The sequence below is a fragment of the Mustela nivalis genome, assembly GCF_964662115.1.
Source record: "Mustela nivalis genome assembly, chromosome: 1".
Taxonomy (NCBI): domain Eukaryota; kingdom Metazoa; phylum Chordata; class Mammalia; order Carnivora; family Mustelidae; genus Mustela; species Mustela nivalis.
Genome location: NC_139020.1, coordinates 113,125,030 through 113,147,072, shown reverse-complemented (window position 1 = coordinate 113,147,072; position 22,043 = coordinate 113,125,030). Strand labels below are relative to the sequence as shown.

Below are 22,043 nucleotides of genomic sequence, written 5' to 3'. Positions count from 1 at the left end.
GGGACTTGTTAAATATGATTGGAATTAACTGATTGGAATATAACTAAGGAGAAGAGACCCTTAACACTCTGTTGCCTGTTCTGTATGTTTTACCTTGATATTGTTGGATCTTTTTCTATAAAAACCTTATTTCTGTTAATGGGAGTGATTTAAGATAGTTAAGGTAAAGTTGGTTCCTTTTGGAAAATGAGTATTATATTTAGTAATGTAAAAATGTTTTGTGTTCTAGTGCTTGTAATACAACGAGAAGTCTATATTGGAATTCTTCACATTTGTACAATGAAAGCAATGTTGATACACATAATATTCAAAATTATGAAAATACCACAGTATTTTTTATCTCCAGTTTTCAGTACCTCATAGTGGCAATTGCCTTTTCAAAAGGAAAACCCTTCAGGCAGCCTTGCTACAAGAATTGTAAGTTTGGCATTTGTGATTTTTATCCTGCTTTCTTTCTTTAAAAATAATATAAGAAGAGTAGAGTTGAAATTGTTCTTTCAAAGTGAAATGGGTCTTCACATAAAATGAACCTAGTGATTTAGATGTTTACTGTCTTGTTTTGTTCTCATGGTAGCTGCCACTCTAAAGTTGAAAATTAAAGCCACCAGTTCTAAACAATCCTGGTTTTCACATACTGTTGCTTCTGGCTCCAGCTTTTATTTTTACAGCCCATTGCAGACAGAGTTAGAATTAGAAACAGGAACAGAGGTTCTTCAGTTGGAACAGTGGGTATTATACTTTGCTTCTGGGTGGTCTGCACAGTGCCAGCTGTCTTTGTCATCATTCTTGATACTGGCACAGACATTATTCACCTGGAATTCTTCATCGGTGTCACCTTTGCATCCACTGCTGAAAGTGTCAGTAAAATGGAGTCTTGTGCCTATGTCGACGCATCTAACTATGGCAGTAGGAGATAGCTTCTCTATTGATCAAAACTAGGGTTTATGGGGAAAAAATCAGTTACCGTGTATAAAGTGCTAATTTTTTAAAAAATTGAGAATATACTATTAACATGTGGGACAACTTAATTTTTTTCATAAAGAACTTTAGATTTTTGCAGTATTTTAGAATAAATAGTAGTCATTCTTTTGCTGTAGTTAGAAAGAAATGCCGGTGTTCTAGTTGGCAGACTGTCAGGTCACAGAAGTATAAGTAACATCTGCTAGCATCTCTATCTCATGAGGGTTTACAAAGCATTTTCCCATATGTCTTATTTATTCTTCTACACTATGTGGTTTGTAGGTCACATTTTATTAGTTTCTGTTTTGGACAGGTTAAGACTGTTCACCTATCAGTAATATTGAAATCTGTTTTTACTTTTTACTTTTTTTTTTTTTTTTAAACTGATACTGGGCACCTGGGTGGTGCAGTTGGTTGAGCCTCCAACTGACTCTTGACAGCTTGGGTCGTGATTTCAGGGTCATGGGATTGAGCCCCACATCAGTCTGCGCAGAGTTCGGAGTCTGCTTAGGATTCTCTCTTTTCCTCTCCCTCTGCCCCTGCCCCCTCCAAATAAATAGATCTTGAAAAAACAAAACAAAACAAAAATCCATTATCTAAAAAGCAGAATCTGTATTACTGAGAGCCATATTGGAAGCATGTTTTGGGACAAAAATCCTTCCATAGAAGGTCAGTCACTTCTTCTAAGAGTACTTCATAACTAAAGTTAGCTTTGGTTAAAGTGAACTTAATTAAAATTGACATACATGTTTTGTTTTTAGTTCCATATTTTTATATTTCAAGGAAGCATGCCCAGGTGTGGCTAAAACATCTATCAGAGAATAATGCTTTCTTTATATTTCAAGGAAGCATGCCCAGGTGTGGCTAAAACATCTATCAGAGAATAATGCTTTCTTTATATAAGAAAACTGGTGTTCAGACTGTTTGATAAGTAAGACGGCGATGTCAGTGAAGTTAGAGATCTAAGTAAATCCACCCTATCCATGCTTCTCCAGTTAAAAAAAAAAAAAGATTATTAATTGCCTGTTTTTAAAATGTATTTTTTGTATCATTTGGAAAATTTAAAAAAAAATTAAAGGCTTTGTATTCTCATTTAATTTTGTATTAAGATATTTTGTATTTGCAGTTAGTTTCAAATTGACTTCAATAAGTAGTAAACTCAGTTGTTGATCACTGGACTATTTTTTTAAAACCTAGTATTAAAAATTATGTTTAGCAAAAATACAGCCACAAGGGACGCCTGGGTGGCTCAGTCGGTTAAGCTGCCGCCTTCAGCTCGGGTAGTGATTCTAGGCTCCTGGGATTAAGTCCTGCATCGAGCTCCTTGCTCAGCGGGGAGCCTGCTTCTCTCTGGGACGCCTGGGTGGCTTGGTGGGTTGGGCTGCTGCCTTCCGCTCCGGTCGTGATCTCAGGGTCCTGGGATTGAGTCCCGCATCGGGCTCTCTGCTCAGCAGGGAGCCTGCTTCCCTTCTCTCTCTCTCTCTCTGCCTGCCTCTCCATCTACTTGTGATCTCTCTCTGTCAAATAAATAAGTAAAATCTTAAAAAAAAAAAATACAGCCACAAAACCTTTGTCCTAAATACAAATAGCTTGTGTGTGTTTGTTGGTGGATAAACAGAGTGCATGCTGTCTTAAAACATGCCTCCTAAAAAATAAAATAGAAACACTAAAAACAACGTAAATGTATTTTGCTTATTTTCATATCTTGTTTCTGTCTCTTATTGGAACCCCTTAATCTTGGAGTTATTGATGAATAAAGAAAGTGATAAAATAAAGTCTAGGGTGCCTGAGTGGCTCAGTGGGTTAAAGCCTCTGCCTTCAGCTCAGGTCATGATCCCAGGGTCCTGGGATCGAGCCCCACATCGGGCTCTGTTCAGCAGGGAGCCTGCTTCCCTCTCTCTCTCTGCCTGCCTCTCTGCCTACTTGTGATCTCTGTCTGTCAAATAAATAAATAAAATCTTAAAAAAAAAAGAAAGTCTAACTGTATAAAGTAATGTGTAAAGTATAAATAAGACTGGGAATGAATGGGGAGAGGTTAAGGCTTTGCTAGAGCTGACATTAGTTTTTCATTTTCTCCTTTAGAATTGACAGCTGTTCTTTGTTAGGACTTGCTGGTTGCTGTTCTTTATATCTAAGCAGTGAAATGTATTAAACCTATTTTGAGATTATTGTTTTTTAAAAATTAAATCTCAATCTCATGCATTTCAGGCATTCTTGTCAGAAGGTTTTTGTTCTCTCCCACTGGTTGGATTCTGAATTAAACTGAATTTCAGTCTGTGGTGACCCATTTTCAGCTTTAGCTTAGCCCAGATCTATTTTCTCTTTTAAGCATGCTGTCATTTCAAGGACCATGATGATATGGGCTTAATTCTTACATTGTCATTTAACTAGATGTGATCTCTTGGGATTTGGCTTTGGTTTTTGGTACAGTTTCTTACTTGCCTCCTGTAACTTTCTGCTTGTGACACCGAAGTCCTTTCTCAGTCTGTGAAGATGTTACTGCTGAACTGCTAGTGTCTCCTCTTCAGGGTCTATGCATGTTTTTTCCTGTTCCTCTGCCATGTCTGAATTGGGTGGAGCAGATACCTAGAGGCCTTGCAGGATAAGGTGGCCTTTCAAAGACTTGAAACTTGTGGTTATAGGTTAGAATACTCCAGTTCATGTTTTTGAGGAAGGAACAGCAAGAGGAGTATATATCAAAATCATGAATGAGTATTGTAGGTTTATTTATTCTGTGCAAGGTTTTATTTTTGAGTCATATACTAAGGGGAATGAGCATAAAGGAAATCCATTATGGTGCCTGATTTTGATGCCATATTCCATCAAAACCATCTGGTATCATTAACAAGTCTGTGATGCCGTAAGTTGGGACATATTTAATAATAATAACTTGAATTTACAAATGATTTGCATTTTAAGGACCAAGTCTGTTCTTCCTTATGGTATTCTCATCATATCCCCATCTTATTAGTTCAAATACCTTGACTCCTAAGGACTTGTTCATGTTCACACACTTTGTGGTAGAATCTGAATTTGTAATGTGCAGAACATTCTTCGCTGATCTCCAGTCACCACCAACACAGGATTTGTTTTGATTGCTGTGTTCTCGTGAAGAGTATTACTTGTACTTCAGTAGCAGTGCCAGGACTGTCTAGGAGCAGAGAGCACAGTCTACTAGAAGATGAAAACCTGATTTTCCCATCTTGGTTTCTCTGTTGATCTTTTCATTTCAGTGTTTATATACATCTTTCAGCCATGCATTGTTGCTGTCATATTCCTTTGAACAGCACGCCTCTTTTTCTCCCCTGGCTAAACAAAGGAGAGGTTTAATTACTTATTTTCTGCTTCACATGGAAATCTTGGTGGGTTTTTGGAGGTGTGATCAGAGGGAGTAGCTCTAGGAGAAAGACAGGAAAATTTGAGAAATACTGTTGAGGTGGATGTAAGAAGTTTGTGAGCCTGAGTAAAAAAATGTTTTCTGGCAATATATCAGAAACTAGATAACAAATCTATTTTGCTTATAGCTGTAAAAATGCAGTAAGATTTGGAAAATGCTCAATATGGGCTATTACTGTTTTGAAATAACTTTTTCTGTCTCTATGTCTCTCTATTTGTATTCTCTAGCATTTGTATTCTGACCATTTCTTCTTGTTCTTTTTCTGATTTTGTTTTATGTGTGTTTCTGTACTCCCAACTAGCACTTTCTAAACACTTTAACTGTTCATAATAACTCTTTGAATTAACTTACATATTGCTTTGGTTGCTACATTTATAGAATAGAATATTATATTTCCCATTTACAGTTTAATAATACTTTTTTAAAAAATAAAAATTGAAGGAAAAAAAGTTTTTACAAATCTAACATGTGTTGTAAATTCTTTATCCTCTTGGTCAGTGACTCAAAGTAAAAGTTTCCCCCCTTTGGCATGAATGTTAATAGAACTTCCAGCCTAAGTTGTTAAAGCAATAAATATGTATATTAATGTATATATACAAAATAACTATATAATACACTGTTATTTCTGTGGGACAGTAAATATTGGCCTGTGGTTTTGAACTGACATAATAACAGTTTTTTTTTATTTATAAATGACTCCTACATTTAAAAATAGTATGAGATCCTTTTATAGTCCATAAAATAGGATATTAACTTCTTTACCAAATCTGAAGCCTCTATGATAAAATTTTAGTTTTACATGGTTTTACTAAATTACAATAACATTTAAGTTTCAAGATGACCTGAAATAAGAACTTGTAAATAAATATCCAAGCCAAAGAAAAAAGGGGAAAATGTTGGGGAATGTTAGTATAGTGGGGAAATTTCTGATCACTAAGGCTCATTATATAAGAGTATGCTTATACAAGTTCAGATGAATGCTTGTACGTACACAGTTAACAGAATGGCCATGAGCAGGGAGTTTTATTTTTGAGTTAGGAAAGTAATGCAAAGTACTGCTTGATTGAACTTAACATTCCCAGCTACTGCAGCAAGTGGTGATCCCACATTTAAAATAGTAAATCAGTTCAGATTCTGGATTTTAGTTAACATTTTCTTTGGAAATATTTTTACAGAGGAGGTCATTGAGAAAGTAGGATTCATTTGACAGAAATATGGTCAAACTAGAATGCCTTTATTTAGGATTATAGCTTACCCAATACTAGGAATAAATGTTGTTCAGTACTTTCATAGTTAACAGTAATTAGTGCATACCTCTTTTAAATGATAATCTCATTTTGCTGTACATAGTCTAGTCTCCTGTCTTTGAATTATATATGGGCTTGATTATCTTACAGAGAAGCTATCTATGGGAAAAAGAGAAATAAATGTCCATAAAGGTCTGTCTTTTACTTTTATAAATGCTGTATCACATAAGTGAAATCTTTGAGTCTAAATAATGTACTATACTCTAGAAAATAACATAAAACAGACTTTATATACTTCACCAACCTAAATAGATATATTCAAAATTAAATTTAAGATTGCCAGTATGCCAGTTGTATTAATATGCATTTTTATTTTAAGGAACTTCTAATTTAATTGTTTTACTTTCTTTTTCAGATTTTTTTGTTGTGTCTGTGATGATTTTGTATGTTTTCATATTACTCATCATGTTGCATCCAGTTGCCTCTATTGACCAGGTTCTTCAGGTAAGGGTTCAGCACATCAGTTACTACTGGTTGTCTGAGGGCGATGATAAGTAGGATAGCAGCAGTAAGGCAGTAATAGAAAATGACGCATTAGTATTACATGATACTTACACAGCCAAATGGGACTTTTGGAGGTTTGCTAGGACTTAGGATCTACCCTCTCCTTTGCTCTCTTATTACTGGGAACAGAGGTTGTTTTCCCCATAATCTTTTGCTTCTGAATTTTCTAAAATGCAGTTATATTAACCCATATGTAACCTGAAAAGAATAAAGAACATAATTGAAACAACAGCTTTGAGTCTAGCTGATATTTTAAGTTTCTTTCCTGTTTCTTCAGTCTTTGCTTCTGGTTCCCTTTCCTTGTCTACAAACAAATGTTCCTTGGTCTTTAAAAATAAAGAACTTGGACTCTGTTTCTTGATCTGTCCCTTCTCAACCTACTTCATGAATAGTCTGTACCTACTGCCTCTTCACTGTCCACTGAGTTCATCTTTTCATTAAAAACTTCATGATGAAATACTTGTTCTGTATATTAAATTGTTGAGCACAAGAGTAATAAAAATAACATCCACGAGTTCATTATCCAACTGAAATCATTAACATTACCAACACCAGTAAGGCACTATAGCATACCCTTCTCCAAACACCCTGAGGGAACCACCCTTCTCATTTTTTCTCTCATTATACACTTACCATACTCTATGAAGCCGGAGAGATAGTTTTGCTTGCTTTTAACTTGTATGACAGTGGTGTCTTACTGTTTGAATTTTTCTGGAATTGCTTTTTCCCATTAGCATTATTTTTAAGATGCGTCTGTGTTGGTGCGTTTCATTTTCACTACTCTGTAGTACGGCATTACAGGAGTATACTTACAGTCTTTCCCGGGCTCATAGTTGGTTTGTCTCAGGTACAAGCAGCTGTTACTGAACTTAGAAGAGGATGACAGTTTATCGTCTGAACCAGCAGTGTGTATATGAGTTTGTTTTCCCATGTGCTTCATTGAGGGATTTAGATAAGCACTTGAAGCAAAAGAAGAAGACAGAAGAAAATCCATTTTTGTTTCTCTTCTGCCGCATGTGTCTTCAACTTCACATTATTTCTTGAAAGAGTGCAGCATATGACTCACCTCTCACACACTCATCAAATAGTTTGGCTTCTACCCCTGCCAGTCTAATGAAATTGCCCTGGTCAAGGGCATTAACAGCTTTCTTCTTAAATCCAGTGGACTTGTCCTTTTAGTTTTTTTCCAGCCTTACTTGACCACTTGTCAGTTTTTGACAAGTTAGGCAGTCATTCTCGAGACTATAATTTTGTGATTCTGTACTCCCTTCTGATTTTTTTTTCTACCCCTAGGACTCCTTGTTCTTAGTCTTCATGGTGATTCCAGACTCTCCTTCTATTCCTTAAATGTTAATGTTTCACACAGTCCCATTGTTCTTCTTCGTGGATGAGCTCGTCTGTAGTGCTGGCTTCCCCCTCAGTATCTTCTGTATTGGCCTAGCTCTCACAACTGAGCTTTAAAATTGAATATCCACTGACATACTGAATATGGTTCATATAACACATGGTTCACCTGTCAGTTCTCTCATTCAGCATCTTTATAACTAAGCTTATCCTCATGTTCTCCCTCAACCCTGCTTTTGTCTTTTTTGGTACCACTGTTTATCCAAGTTGGAAGTGTGTGTATATGTGTACTTATCTTCTTTGCATGGTCAGTCAGTTGCTAGATTCTCTGTTTTCTTACTCTCAGTCTATTTTAGCTTTGCTCCATCCCATTTGCCACCTAAAGGGAAGCTGTTGTTTCCTCACAATACTTTTAACACCAAATGTGTTAATTCTCCAACTCTGGACACCAACCAGGTATCTTACAATTCAGTTCTGATACAGACTACCTGGAATTAGCACAGACCCTATAAGTTAAGGGCTCTGTCTCACAAGAGTGCTCCCCAACTTCAGATACCAGTTGAAAGTCCCAAGTCATCCATCCCCTGTACTTCTGACTAATTAGCTATAAATCAGGGTTCCTAGAACTTCCTTCTCAGGTTTGATAATTTGCTGTAAAACTCAGGTTAACACTTATTATTTATTGGTTTATAATAAAGGTACAGATATACGACTAGATGAAGAGGCAGATAGGCCCAAGTCTGAAAGGGTCCGGAGCATAAGAGCTTCTGTCTTTGTGAAGTCGGAATGTACTACCCTCTCAGTACATGGATGTGTTGACCAAAGCAGAAGCTCTCTAAACCCTGACGTTTTAGGGATTTTTTTTTTAAAGGAGGCTTCATCATGTCATGGTCAATTATTAATTTAGTCTCCAGCCCCTCTCCCTTCCGAGGAGGATGGGGCCAAAAGTTCCAAGCTTCTAATCAGGGCTTAGTCTTTCTGATGACCAGGCCCCATCCTGAAGTCCTCCAGGAGCCCACCAAGAGTAGCCTAATTAGAATAAAAAACATGATCCCCAGGAAATTCCGGGGCATTTAGAAGCTCAGGATAAGACATTCCTGTTGCCACAAGACCAAATATATATTTATTATTTTGTGCCCCCATCACTAGTTTTGACTTCCATCATCTTGTCTTGATCACTATAGGAGTCTCCACCCTTGAAATCTTTTCTTGCTGGAGTCATAGGTGTTTTTCTATAACATATTAGATCGTATTACTTCTCTGCACCTAGTCCAGTCTTCTGGGTACTCAGTAAATATTTGTTGACTAAAAGGTGAACACATGAATGGGATTTTTTTGTTTTATTTTTTAGATCTTAGGAATTAACCAGATTTTGAAGTGAAAACTTAGGCTGTATTTGTTAAATTGATTTTTACAGTTCTTTCTGTAACAGTATATAGAGTTTTGAGTGATACTTCATTATTCGATCAGTATCTGCTTCATTGTTTAAAGACAGGATTTTAGTTTAAAAATAGGGAATTGTTAGAAATTCATAAACTAGTAGAAAGCATGGGCTTTTCAGTCTGTGTAAATAGGATTTGATTCTAAGCTCAGTTTCTGTACCCTATTCTTTTAACCCTGAGTTAACTTTCGAGTTTCATCTCTGAAAAGTGGATATACTTCGTGGCATTGTTAAGGATTGAGTAGATAATGTATATGAAGGTGCTTGGTATGTAATAGGAATTCAGTGAATTTTGAAATTATGGTATAATGCTGTAATATCAACTGCACACTACAATTTTAACTTAAAAATTTTTGTCTTATAAAAATTTTTTGTCTTACAGATAGTGTGTGTACCATATCAGTGGCGTATAACTATGCTCATGATTGTTCTTGTCAATGCCCTTGTATCTATCATGGTGGAGGTAAGCATTTCAGATAATCAGATGGCTACGTTGCTGCTTTGGGATTCTTGGTGATTTATCAGTCCTGGGGGAAGAGGACAGGTAACATTATGAAAGCCCACAAAGAGTTTCAGTCTCATTTTAGTTAAATTGATTTAGCTCTCTCTTGTGACCTTTTCCATGGAAAAGAAACACAACTGATATTTGTTAAGTGATACGTCACAGCTGCACTTACATAGATAAGAGAAAATAAGCAGTGAGATAGCAAAAATTCGTGATCTGTAGAAAGGGGAGAAGATTGGTGCTCAGGTGGCCCTAAACTAGTAAATCAGTGCTATGAAATCAGAGTGGGTGTGTCCCACCAGAGACCTGTGATATAAAATAAAATCTCCCATTTAAGGAAGGAAAAGAGGGAGGGAGCTTTCTCTATGAAAAATAAATTTTAATAACAGTTTACTGAAAGTATAAAATAATGACCGCTGTGAACTTACTGGCGCTGCTTACTGGAACTGCCTCCTTTGGTATTTACTTCTGAGTTTCTTCTGGAGGTCTTACGTCCTCTTTGATCCATTGTATATTATATAGTTACTCTCCTACTAGGATTGCCTTTAAGTTGACTTCTATAAAAGCAGCTAGTAAGTTCTTATTTGCTGCTTATTGATAAAATTCTGTCTGTTCTCAGAACTGTTATGATTCACTCCTACTATAACAATATATGAAATGGAAGAAGGAGAGTTGTGATTTTTTAAGTATTTGAAGGGTTTCTTTTTAGAGCAAACTTTTGAATGAAAATTAGGTAATTTGTTGGAAAATGTGTATACTTTTGTGATAATAGTTCTCGACTTGATAATTATGCTTAATTTGTTATCTTTCTAAAAGATGACTTGGTATTTAAATTTGGGCCATAGTGGGCAGTGTGGATATTATGCTACTGATCTTTCTAAGTTGCCCAGTGGAAAGTATTTTTGCTATTTTGTGGACATTAGAAAGCATATCCAAGATAATATATTTTAAAAGCTTTCCTTTTTCTATGGTGTAAATTCCATCTATTCACACAAATGTTATTTAAAATAAAATTTAAAGAAAAACAATTTTTAGGGAATCCTCTCATAATCTCTTAATTTATTATTCTTGCTCACTATCAAAAGAATTATTTGTGTTGGACTCTGATGAAGTCATACGCATAGATACAGAATTAATATTTTGTTTATTCAATGAAAGCAATTCATTGTTAAGAAAAAAGTCTCAATTTATAAGTATTATTTTAATATGGGAAAGACGCAAGGATTCAAATAAAAGCCATATTTTGTGGAAATTTTAGAGGCCCCATTTTATCAAGAATTTTATGGTGATTTATATTTCTTACAAGAATTTTCTTGTAAAAAAAAAAAAAGTCCTGTTATACTTTATCCTTTTCAAATATTAACTGAAATTGTTTATATGAAAACCAAGTCATGTTTTTCACTAATGATGCAGCATTGTATGAGCCTTTTAAAATGTGCACATTAATAAAGAATGACGTAGTCATTTTTAATTCTTAACTCACTGGAATATCTCTCAGAACTTCTTCCTTGACATGGTCCTTTGGAAAGTTGTGTTCAATCGAGACAAACAAGGAGAATATCGCTTCACCAGCACACAGCCACCACAGGTTGGAAATCAGCACTTACTCTCAATTCTTCACGTGTATTTAGGCTCTTTTAGTTGTGTGCCCTGCCTTCTGTAGGATGGGGTTCTGTTGTGTGTTGCCTCACCCTTTTCCCCTATGCCCGGCATTTCATTCCCTGTAAGGAGTCCTAGAAAATTCTTGGCAAACATTTGTTACAGGCTTTTCAGGACTTCAGATATTTCATAAGTCTCTTTTCCATTCCAATCCTTATCTTCATTGTGTTATAAAAGTCTTGTTCTCTCTGGTGGGAGTTAAGTTTTCCATTTTTCTCTGGTTTTTGTGTTTACAGTTTTTATGAGTCCCATTAGAACCTAAATGGGATTCATGTAAGTGACTATAGTTATGAGATGGGACTTGTTCATGAATCAGAGTTCAGAGGCCAGAAGTTTGAGGAATTATTTCTCATCTCGTACGAGCAATTACTGTGCCTTAATTTGGGATGGATTTTTAGCTTTTCCAGACATAGGGTCTCTCTTTAGAAAAATTCTCAGAGACCATGCATATCTTCATACAAATCATGGCTTAGGACTTTTGATTGGATCCATTCAGTAGCCTGTTATATGACAGATAGTAAAAAGAGAAGAGAAACAAATGAGTAAAACCCATTTTTTGGTGTTTGGATGTTGAAGTATCATTATATGCTATAACCTACAGTCATACAGATATAACTAATATATGTTACAGGGTTTGTGTAGAAGCATTTGTATGTATGTACTTATACAACGTACAAGGTAACATGTAAGGTCGGTCTTATTTTTTTTAAACCGTTGAATCAGCTCTGATCCCCACGTTTAGGTATAGAGAACTTGACAGTACCATGTCTCCTCACCTCATTATCTGACCCATTGCTATTTGTCGGTAGGTGATGTGCTTTTACAAAAACATGTCAGTTCTAAATCTTCTGCTCATCCTGAGGCACAGGGAAAGCTTTCAGAGTTCAAGAGGATTCCCTGGCATTTCTGAGTTGGGCCATTCACTTTACTTTTAGCCTTCTTTTACCTAAGTAGCAACTTCCTGAGCTTTAATTTGCTAGTTCAGCAGGCTTGATGCCGAGAGTAATATCACAGATTGCTTTCTTTATAAGAGGTCTGTGGAATGCTATTTCCTTTTCTACTGCTTTATTATGAAGAATGAGATTTTGATAGTAATGGGATGAGTCTGACTTCAGCTTCAGTTCCTTTTTCTCAAAGCAGGGTAGTGATACGGCCATAGCTGTTTCAGGGGCTCATGTCTTTAGCTAAATATCCTCTGTGTCCAAGTTTTTTCCCTGGGGTTACCTCACTACATGACCTCAAAGGGTAGACTCTGACTCATATCATCAGTCCCCATATGAAGTGTTTGTATTGGCAAAGGCCCAGGACAAGGAAAACGTTTACATTGAGTTTTCATCAACTCCAAAGAGTTCTCTAACTGTTGATCTAAATAGGAAATGGGGGCGCCTGGGTGGCTCAGTGGGTTAAAGCCTCTGCCTTCAGCTCAGGTCATGATCCCAGGGTCCTGGGATTGAGCCCCACATCGGGCTCTCTGCTCAGCAGGGAGCCTGCTTCCTCCTCTCTCTCTGCCTGCCTCTCTGTCTACTTGTGATCTCTGTCTGTCAAATAAATAAATAAAATCTTTAAAAAAAAAAATTAAAAAATAAACAGGAAATGCAGATGCACCTGGCTGGCTCAATCAGTATAGCAGGTGACTCTTGATCTTGGGATTGTGGGTTTGACCCCAAGGTTAGGTGTAGAGATTACTTTAAAAAAAAAAATCTTTAAACAGGAAACGCAGATTCTGAGGAGGCATTATACCCCTATTTAATTAAAAGTGGGTATCATAAGCCTCCTTTAAAATATTTGATTTGGAAGTTTCTCCTCACTCTACAACCAAAATTAAGTGGGAGAAAATTCTGTCATTTGCTGAAGTCCTACCTCAAGTATTCAGAGTAGAGAGTGAAGGTGGAGAGTGTTCTAGCATAGGCAGATCCACCACACCCTGTGTTTGCCACTTTGTCCTGAGATTCATGAAGTAGACAGGAATTTTAGTCTTCAGTTCCTGTAGTCATGATTAAGAAAGCATTTTTAAAAATTACTGGTTTTAGAAAAGACTTCTGTGGGGGCACCTGGGTGGCTTAGTTGGTTAGGCACCTGCCTTTGGCTCAGGTCATGATCCTGGGATCCTGGGATCAAGCCCCGTGTGGGGCTCCCTGCTTAGTGGGTAGCCTGTTTTTCCCTCTCCCTCTGCCATTCCTCCTGCTTGTGTGCTCTATCTGTCAAATGAATAAATAAAATCTTAAAAAAAAAGAAAGAAAGAAAGAAAGAAAGAAAGAAAAAGTTCTTCAGTGTTTTAGCACAGAATGATAGTTTCATCTTCTGACACATCTGTGTGTAATGCAGTTTCACTTCATATTTGTGACCCTTCAAGAACCAGTCAGCTAGTCCTATTACCATAAGGTTCTGATTCTCAGTCAGACAGTTCTGTTTGCCCCTCCCCACCCCGACATTTGCTTGTATCTGGAGGCATATTTGGTTGTCACAGTTGGAGGGGGAGGGCTTGCTACAGGCATGTAGTGTAGGTAGCAGCCAAGGATGCTACTAAATAACTAAATAAACATCCTAGAGTAGGAAGCAGGACAAACCCCTCACCACAAAGATTTTTTTTTTTTTTTTTTTAAAGCAAGAGAGTGTACATGAGCAGGACGTGGGGAGGGGCAGAGGGAGAGAGAGAATCCCAAGCAGACTTAATGCTCAGTGTGGAGCCTGACATGGGACTTCATCCCATGATTCCTGAGATCATGACCTGCGCTGAAATCAAGAGCTGGATGTTTAGCCATGCTGAGCCATCTAGGAGCCTCACCACTAAGAATTTTTAGTCCCAAAATGTCCCGGTGCCAAGGTTGAAGGTGAAAAAGAAAATGAGAGTAACCTGCTACATCAAGGACTTCTGTGGCTGCTGTAATAATTCTCCTTTGCCACAAACTCTCATTCCACATCTGCCTGCTCTGTGCTCTTTACTATGAAGAATCCTATGAGATCTTTTCAGGCTGCAACTCCTAACCAGCTGTATGTATTCTGGGGGAAGAAAAGCACTATTTCTTTTTTTTCCTTCCTTACCATATAGACTGAAGGACAACTGAGTTGGGTTGAAAGTTTGAAAGCTGGAGACCCTGGATTAGGCACCAGGTCTTAGAAAGTTGGGTTGGGAAGTCAAGAGCCCTAACTGAAAATCTCTAGTAACTTTGTCTAGAATATCGGTGAGCTACAAGACACACTGTACAACACCTCCAGCACCCTCCCAATCTTAAGGTATTTCTAACTTCAGTTTCTATAGAAAGAAGCAACATTCAGTTGACTTGTCAAGTCATTATGCATCTAATGAATGATAGAGCAGGGAGTTGAAATCTAGGGTTTCTGATTGCAAGAAGAGTTTTCTGTAAAGCTTTACCCCTGTTTAGGAAGATCTGTGCTGCATATTATCTTACTAAGAAGGATTTGTTAGTATCCCATGTCTGGTAAACTGAGGCCCCTTAGTGGTAGATGTGGACCTAGGATCATGTCATGTAGTTTGATCCTGCCTGAAGATTTGTGCCTGATTATGTTTTCCTTTTGTGGGCAAGAGCAAGTATTAACTATAATCTTTATGCCACTTAGAATACTATTTGAGCTTATTTAGATAGAATGCTTATTCTGATTGTTTTTATTTTATATTCAGGATTGGTATGGAAGAAGACTATTATGAAAACCACAGTATCATTACAACATTTTCCCCATAAGCATGGCTTTGTATTTTACATGCTACCCATGAAAACATGTCCTTACAGTAAACTGGCATTGGGATTCTAGAATGAACAGCTTGGAATGGTCTAAGAAGCAGGAGAATTTTAGCTGTAGATCTTTCTGAAACTTCTTTGTGGTCTCTTTGCTGGCTGTGGTAGCTTCTTGCCCGTCTTTGAGGGATACACTTGGCTGTTTAACCATCCCTTTTGGGAGCAAATGAGAAGATCCAGTTGCTGTAATTACAGTGTTCTCCTGCTTCAGGGACTTAAGCCGAGATGTTTGGGGAGACCTGAGTGCTCATTCTAGGCCCCATGATGCTCCACCTCTTAGCCTTCTAGAGGCACAAACTTGCCTTTCTCTTGCTACCATCATCTCTTCCTTGGTTCATTTCTTATTCCAGCATGCCTGTAGCACCTTTTCTTTTTCTCTGCCGGTGAATTATATTGTATTTGAGAATGTATGTGGTATGTTTGTGTTTGTAAACTAACAAACCTATGCTTGCCTGTATTTTGTGTGTATGATATTTGGGGAAAGTGTACAGAACAGAATGTTTCTAATTATAGTGTAAGGGGGATGGGGATTCCTTAGTGTTTCTTGTGACTTAATTTATTTTGTCTTAATTACTAGTGTACTTGTTTTTAATGAGGAAATGAAGTTTTTTTTTTTAATATGCACCTTAATTTTAAAAGATTTCTATTGTGCTTCTGTTTGCAGTGAAATTAGCTTTAATTTTATTGCTTGCCTCACTTCCTCCAGGTAGAAAACAGTGGACTTAGGCATGTCTGTTTCTTAAATTTGAAGACACCGGACTGTGACGTGACTTAATTCAGCCTGCTGTGCATTGTGGCATTGCCTTTCAATCTGGACAGAAAAGACCTATATGTTTTTTCTTATTTTTAAAGTCAGCATTCACCATTAGCCTTTTCCTGTGGTCCTTTAACACTGCTACAAGCTGTAAAAAAAAAAAAAAATGACAGCTTTCAGATTGATTTAGGAACAATGATCTTTTCCACAATTAACCCTGAAGAATTTAAACACTGGGGAAAAGATGGATTCAAGTAGTGAGTCCCCTGTTAGGTTAAATATTAAGGTGTACTGTGTATGTGCCTACACAACATGTGTATGTGGACAGGAATTAGGAATTACAGTTGGCTCTTGAACAACACAGGTGTTAGAGGTGCTAACTGCCCTCTCCTTCTGCAGCCCCAAATCTGTGAATAAATTGGGACTCCTCAAAAACTTATACTGCGGTGCCTCAGAGGCTCAGTCAGATAAGCTGTCCAACTCTTGATTTTGGCTCAGGTCGTGATCTCAGGGTTATGAGATTGAACCGCGGGTCAGGCTCCCCTCCCCTGCTTGTTCACACTGTATCTCCACCCCCACCCCCCCCACTGCCCAAGTAAATAAATCTTTAAAAAAAAAACAACAAACTCGTGATAGCCTGCTGTTGCCCTTACTGATAATGTAAGCACACATTTTGTGTGTTGTATGTATTATATATTCTTAAAGTAAGCTAGAGAAAAAAAAGGGTTACTAAGAAAATCATGAGGAGGGTGCCTGGGTGACTCAGTTAAGAGCCTGCCTTCAGATCCTGTGCCATTACCAAGAACCAGTGCAATATAGCCCAAGTGACCAGGGACAGAAAGATCCCTGGATATTTGGAAAGGGAAGTGAAAACAGGCTGGCCCTCTCCAGGAAAGGAGAAACTGAGATGTGGGGATTCACAGAGGACATGGCATCTCCATGTGAAGACAGAATAAAAGCTAAAAAGGAGAAAAAAAAAAAAAAGTCTGCCTTCGGCTCAGGTCATGCTCCCAGGGTCTTGGGATAGAGCCCTAAGTTGGGCTCCTTGGTCAGTGGGGAACCTGCTTCTCCCTCCCCCTCTCCCTCTGCCTGCCACTCTGCCTGCTTGTGCTCTGTCAAATAAATAAATAAATAAAATCGTAAAGAAAAAAATCATAAGAGAAAATTTTCAGTACCATAGTGACTGTATTTATCAAAAAAAAATCTGCATTAACTGGACATGCGTAGTTCAAACCCATTATTGTTCAAGGGTCAGTTGTGTGTGTTACTTGGATCACCTAGTACCTAGTCTCTTTTGTATCCTAATGCCAGATACTTTCTTGTAGACGTCTTTTAAGGGTAGGATAACTCTGTAGCTATGACATTGAAGAGGCTGCTAGATAAATGATGCCCAGTGGCCCCCGCCCATCCTCATACAGATTATTATTATTGTCTGTGATCCCTGGCACCAGAGTAGCTTACTGTGTTTTGTTGACACAGTGAACTAGAAGACCTTTAAAAGTTCTAAAGAGTTTTAAAATTATTTTTGTTCTCTGCTGGCCAATTTAGAAACACATGTTTCAAAACATGTTCTGGCAAATGTGCCTTCCTTGATGATGAAACCGTTTTGGGTAATGCCATGAGAATGCCTGCCTCGGTTATTACATTTCGTTTGATGAGAGTACTTCAGTTGAGAGAAAACCTAGTTGCAGCTTGAGTTACATGTTGATGGCACAACAAAACAACCTAGGATTTAAATTCTGCTTGGAAAGAGCAACAGCCAAAATAATTAGAAATGGACTGTTCTTCAGAGGTGAATATAACTAAGGTCTTAGTATAGTCATTTTAGTTTTCTTATTTCAGTGTTGTTTTTTTTTTTAAATCTCAAATTTCAGTTAAATTCTGAGGGCCTGTTCTGAATTTACATTTTTGTACAATAACTAGGGACTGCCTTCTTCTTCTTCAAAGATTAATTTATCTAAGATTACATTCATTAAAACATCAGGACTGATCCAGAAGGATTTTAGTGCCAGCAGAGCTTTTTGTAATGAAATAATACTAAGAAATAGTACTTGATTTTATACCTTTCTGTATACTTCTTTCCAATAGTGGAACACCAGGGGAAAACACGATTATAAAATGAAAAATGTTTTATATTGATGAAAATGTGTGAAAAGAAGTGATTGACAGTAAACACGATCTGAGTTCTTTTTGGCCGAACAATATTTTCATCATGCTTTATTTTTTTGAAAGATGACATTAATAGTAATAATATTTTTACACTGCTTTCTTCCAAAAATGGTCAGCTGGCTAAATTGCTAGGAGCAATGGTATAACCTGGGATAGAATATGAGGGTTTCCATATTAAATATTAAAAATGTCTCCTTTCTGAGTAGTTTAAACTTATTTTAACACATTTGATATTTTGTGTTAAAGAATCCAGATCTGCAAGTTATTTAGAAAATGTATCTGTACACAAGAGAATAGGTACATAAAACTAAGTAAAATGAAGTTGCATTGATAATTTTTAAAGTCTAATCTTAAAAAATATGTTCCTAAATAATTAAAAGCTGACTTTTTTTAACTTGGATTTTTTTTTCATTTATTTGTTGTACTCAGAAGTCTCTTATCTTTATGTCTTGATGTATTATGCTTAAAAAAAAAATTGTTAAAAACAAGCAGACCTTAATCTATTGGTATGTTCTTTTTTCCCATTATTTTCTTAGGAGTCAGTGGATCGGTGGGGGAAATGCTGCTTGTCCTGGGCCTTGCGCTGTAGAAAGAAGATACCAAAGGCAAAATACATGTATCTGGCTCAGGAGCTCTTGGTTGATCCAGAATGGCCACCAAAACCTCAAACAACAACAGAAGCTAAAGCTTTAGTTAAGGAGAATGGATCATGTCAAATCATCACCATAACATAGCAGTGCATCACTGTTGGTGGTATATTAGTAGCAGGAGAATGTAATTTTAGGACATTCTGATCCTCTGTATCAGAATGCCACCAATTCAATTTATGTCCCTTCTAATACAGTAGCTGAAAGAGAGCTTTTTTTTTCTTTTTTTAATAAATGGAACAAAACAAAAAGATTGGCCCATCAGTTAAATTAATAATCAGTCTGTAAAGTCCTGTATCTTCATTCAGTAACTACATATTATATATACTTCTAGAATTTTCTTGTTGCCCTCAGTGATACTCTTTATATAGGGTACAGAAGAAAGTGGTATTTGGTAGGTTTTTAAATGTTAGATTCTGAGACTTGGTTTATCCATTTAAATTTATTTTCACAACCCCTTTATTAGAAAAAGTCCTCGTTTACATACCGGCCCTAAATTTGTGATTGGTAAATAAAATGGGTGTTAATTAGCCTTCAGTGAAAATAGGTAGAAAGCCCGTTTCATTTGATTCCAAAATTTCTTCCAAAGAATTCTGTATATACATTACACCAGTTCCCTTTGATAGCCTAGAAGTTTTATGGTGTTGCTTATAGAACAACTCAGGTAATTTCCATTTATGGTTTTATATTTTCTGTACAAACTGCCTGGGTTTTATTTTTCTAATCAGCAAGGTGCTTCACTGCCTTTTTCAGATGTCCCTCAAAGCTATTAAATGGATCTTGTGGTATGTCTGCTGTCACTAGTATAATTTACTTCACTTAAATGTTGTAGAACCATTTTCACTAGGAAAAAAAAATTTTTTTGGCAGTAGATACAAATCTGTCTAATATCTCTTCACATCTTTCCCCCCACCCTCAGGTTTTATATCATTTTAAATATTTCTATTTTCTTTTATGTTTCTAATTAACAGCATAGGATAATAATACATTGGGTTTTGTTTTGTTTTAGTTTTTGAGTTAGACTTCAACCTCCTAAAATTTTTAAGGGTTGGTACATGTCTCTTCTATAAATAATGAGGCTTAAAAATGAGCGAGTGGTTTTGAGTGACAGCTATTTTTTCAAAGCCGTACGAACTTGGTGCGTTTGTTTTATACCATTAGGTGGCGCCAGAGGCCAGAGCTTACCTATTTAAGATTGGATGTTTACAAAGGATACTCTTTGGTTGTAAGAATTTCTGGGAGGAAGAAAAATTGAAATAAAGTTTAAGAATAGACATTCATCGAGCCAAAAGAAATGTGAAAAGTATTTTTCACCTTTCTCTTTTGTCTGGTTATATTTAAATTTTAAACAAAATTAAAGTAACTTTAAAAATGCCTTTCTAGTTAAGATCCAGCAGTTTGGCAAAGCCCACAGTTATGATAGACAAGGAAACTGATATTGCTATAAAACGGACACTGAACTCTTAAAACTATGTGATGTTGTCCTATGTTCTTCCTTAACTGGTAGCAGGCTTGTGCTTTCCACTTCCAGCTGATCATTATTTTCCTGATAGATATTTACCAGTTTATCAAATGTTAGCCAGAACTATAGAACCACATGGTTCTCTTTTTTTATGCTGCAGAGACCTGAATGATGTTAGGTAACTATAGGAAAATGTAAGTTACACTCAGGATCACTGTTACTGCTATTGCCACTGATGATTCTTACAAAAATATAATCGAAGTTTTCCATCAAAAAGTAGAATAAGATATTAATACACATTAGATAAGAACAATTGTTCCATGAATGATTCTATGAAGCTATGCATCTTAGACCTCTTGAGCTGTGAATTAGCACTGTTTTCTATAGTTACTTATCCTCTTGATCATTTTCTAATTTCCACATTCATTTTCAGTGTGTACAAGCATTATTCTTAAGTGATTTCCCAGAATTGTAAATTTTATTCTTTGATTTAAATACTGAGTCATATAATTAAAGTAATTGCTAAGTAGCAGCTTAAAAATCCAGTTATCGGTTTGTATTTAACATCTTAAAGCGCATGATCGTAAAGAGCTGTATTTTTTACAGCCTTCTTTTTTTTAACATTTCGGTTTTATAAGGGTTTTGTATCTCATTTGTCCATACTATTTTCAAAGGAATGAGGTTTTTAGGTAGGTGGAAGAGCATTTGTAGGATGTTGGATTTGAACATAGAGAAGGTGGGTTGTTCAAGTTGCAATTGATGGTTTCCAGAATGTTATTTGAAGAATGTCTGTGAATCTAGGTGTGGGTCCTACTCAGTGCCATCGACAGACTGAGTTCTCTCTCTGTAGGTCACCGTTACATAGTAATTTTGATTCTAAACTTCACATTAAATTATTTGAGTGTATACAGACCGAAATTTAAAAATCTGTACATATCTTATTTTGATGTATTAAAGATTAATAAATATTGCCGATTTAAATTTTATTTATGCACATACTTAAGGACAGAAATGTCCGGGAAAGTAATTGTTAAATAATGATATGTAACTTTTTAACTTTTTAAATAAATAACAAGATTTTTAATGTGTGTCTCCCTCAGGGTTGTTTAAAGTTTTTTTTCTCCCTCAAATATAAATAGTGGTAACTATATGTTTTGTATCTTCTAGCACCAACTGCTGTAAAGCAATGCTGCAAATGATGCTTGAATAAAAGCGGCTAAGCCAACAACAAAAGAAATACTTTTTATATTAGTTTTATAATTCTTACATTCGAGAGCTTTCCAAATTGCACTTGGCATTTAAACAGAACTGTTGCAGTCTTAACTGTATGTATTTTGTCTCCCGTGTTTGTGAAGATACTGCACAGTGTCAGAGGCATGGCAAATAACATATCAGTGTTTATGTATTCTGTTCCCCAAATGGCTATAGTACAATATCCAGAAAAGAGCAAAATTCAAGCTTTAGAAAACATTCTAAGATCGCACGCATGCAATTTTGACATATCTGAAAATAGGTTTTTGTATATTTATGGTGGGAGGTGGTTGGGAACTTTTGACAAAATGTGGGATGTTAATTTTTGTATAGTCTGTGGGCATTTACACATTTTTAATGTAATAAAATTTGGTAATTATGTGCACATTAAATTAATAAGATAGTTACTTCCTGTTATGATTTGTGAATTCCCTAAGACTTTGGATTTTTTTTTAAGTAACTTTATATCAGAAATGATACTGCATCTTTATATTTTTTAAATTGTATTGCTGCTCAAGAATGGTACCCTGATGTCAAAAAGGCATACATTCATAAATGTACATTCACTGTAAATAACCTTATGAAATCTTTTTTTGGATTGAAGCTATTCAAAATAAAAATTTAAATGAATGAAATAATGTTTTTTTTTTTCTGTCTCCTTATACATTTGTTCACCTTTTAGCCATACAAATACTGCCCTTTTGGATTTATTTTTCTACTTCATACTTGTGCATTTTCTTTTTTTAACTTTGTATTTTTGAAGGGAATAAATACCACATCCCACATAGATACCACATCATGTGTGTGACCATCCCGTGCAAACCTATTCATTAGATATAATGTAGAACCAGATGGTAAGTATAAGGAGGTCTGAGGGAGATTGTAAAA

General features: G+C 36.2%; 1 protein-coding gene across 2 annotated transcripts in view; it reads left to right on the top strand.

Moving 5' to 3' along the window:
* Positions 1-21,790, top strand: part of ATP13A3 (ATPase 13A3) — a 92,286-nt gene extending 70,496 nt beyond the window's left edge. For both annotated transcript variants that reach the window (XM_082683387.1, XM_082683388.1), the window contains 5 exons: positions 230-417; positions 6,020-6,108; positions 9,336-9,416; positions 10,957-11,046; positions 18,332-21,790. In XM_082683387.1, coding sequence (XP_082539513.1) covers positions 230-417; positions 6,020-6,108; positions 9,336-9,416; positions 10,957-11,046; positions 18,332-18,529 — 646 coding nt within the window. In that variant the 3' untranslated portion in view covers positions 18,530-21,790. The remainder of the gene's footprint in view (positions 1-229; positions 418-6,019; positions 6,109-9,335; positions 9,417-10,956; positions 11,047-18,331) is intronic.
* Positions 21,791-22,043: the final 253 nt, after the last annotated feature.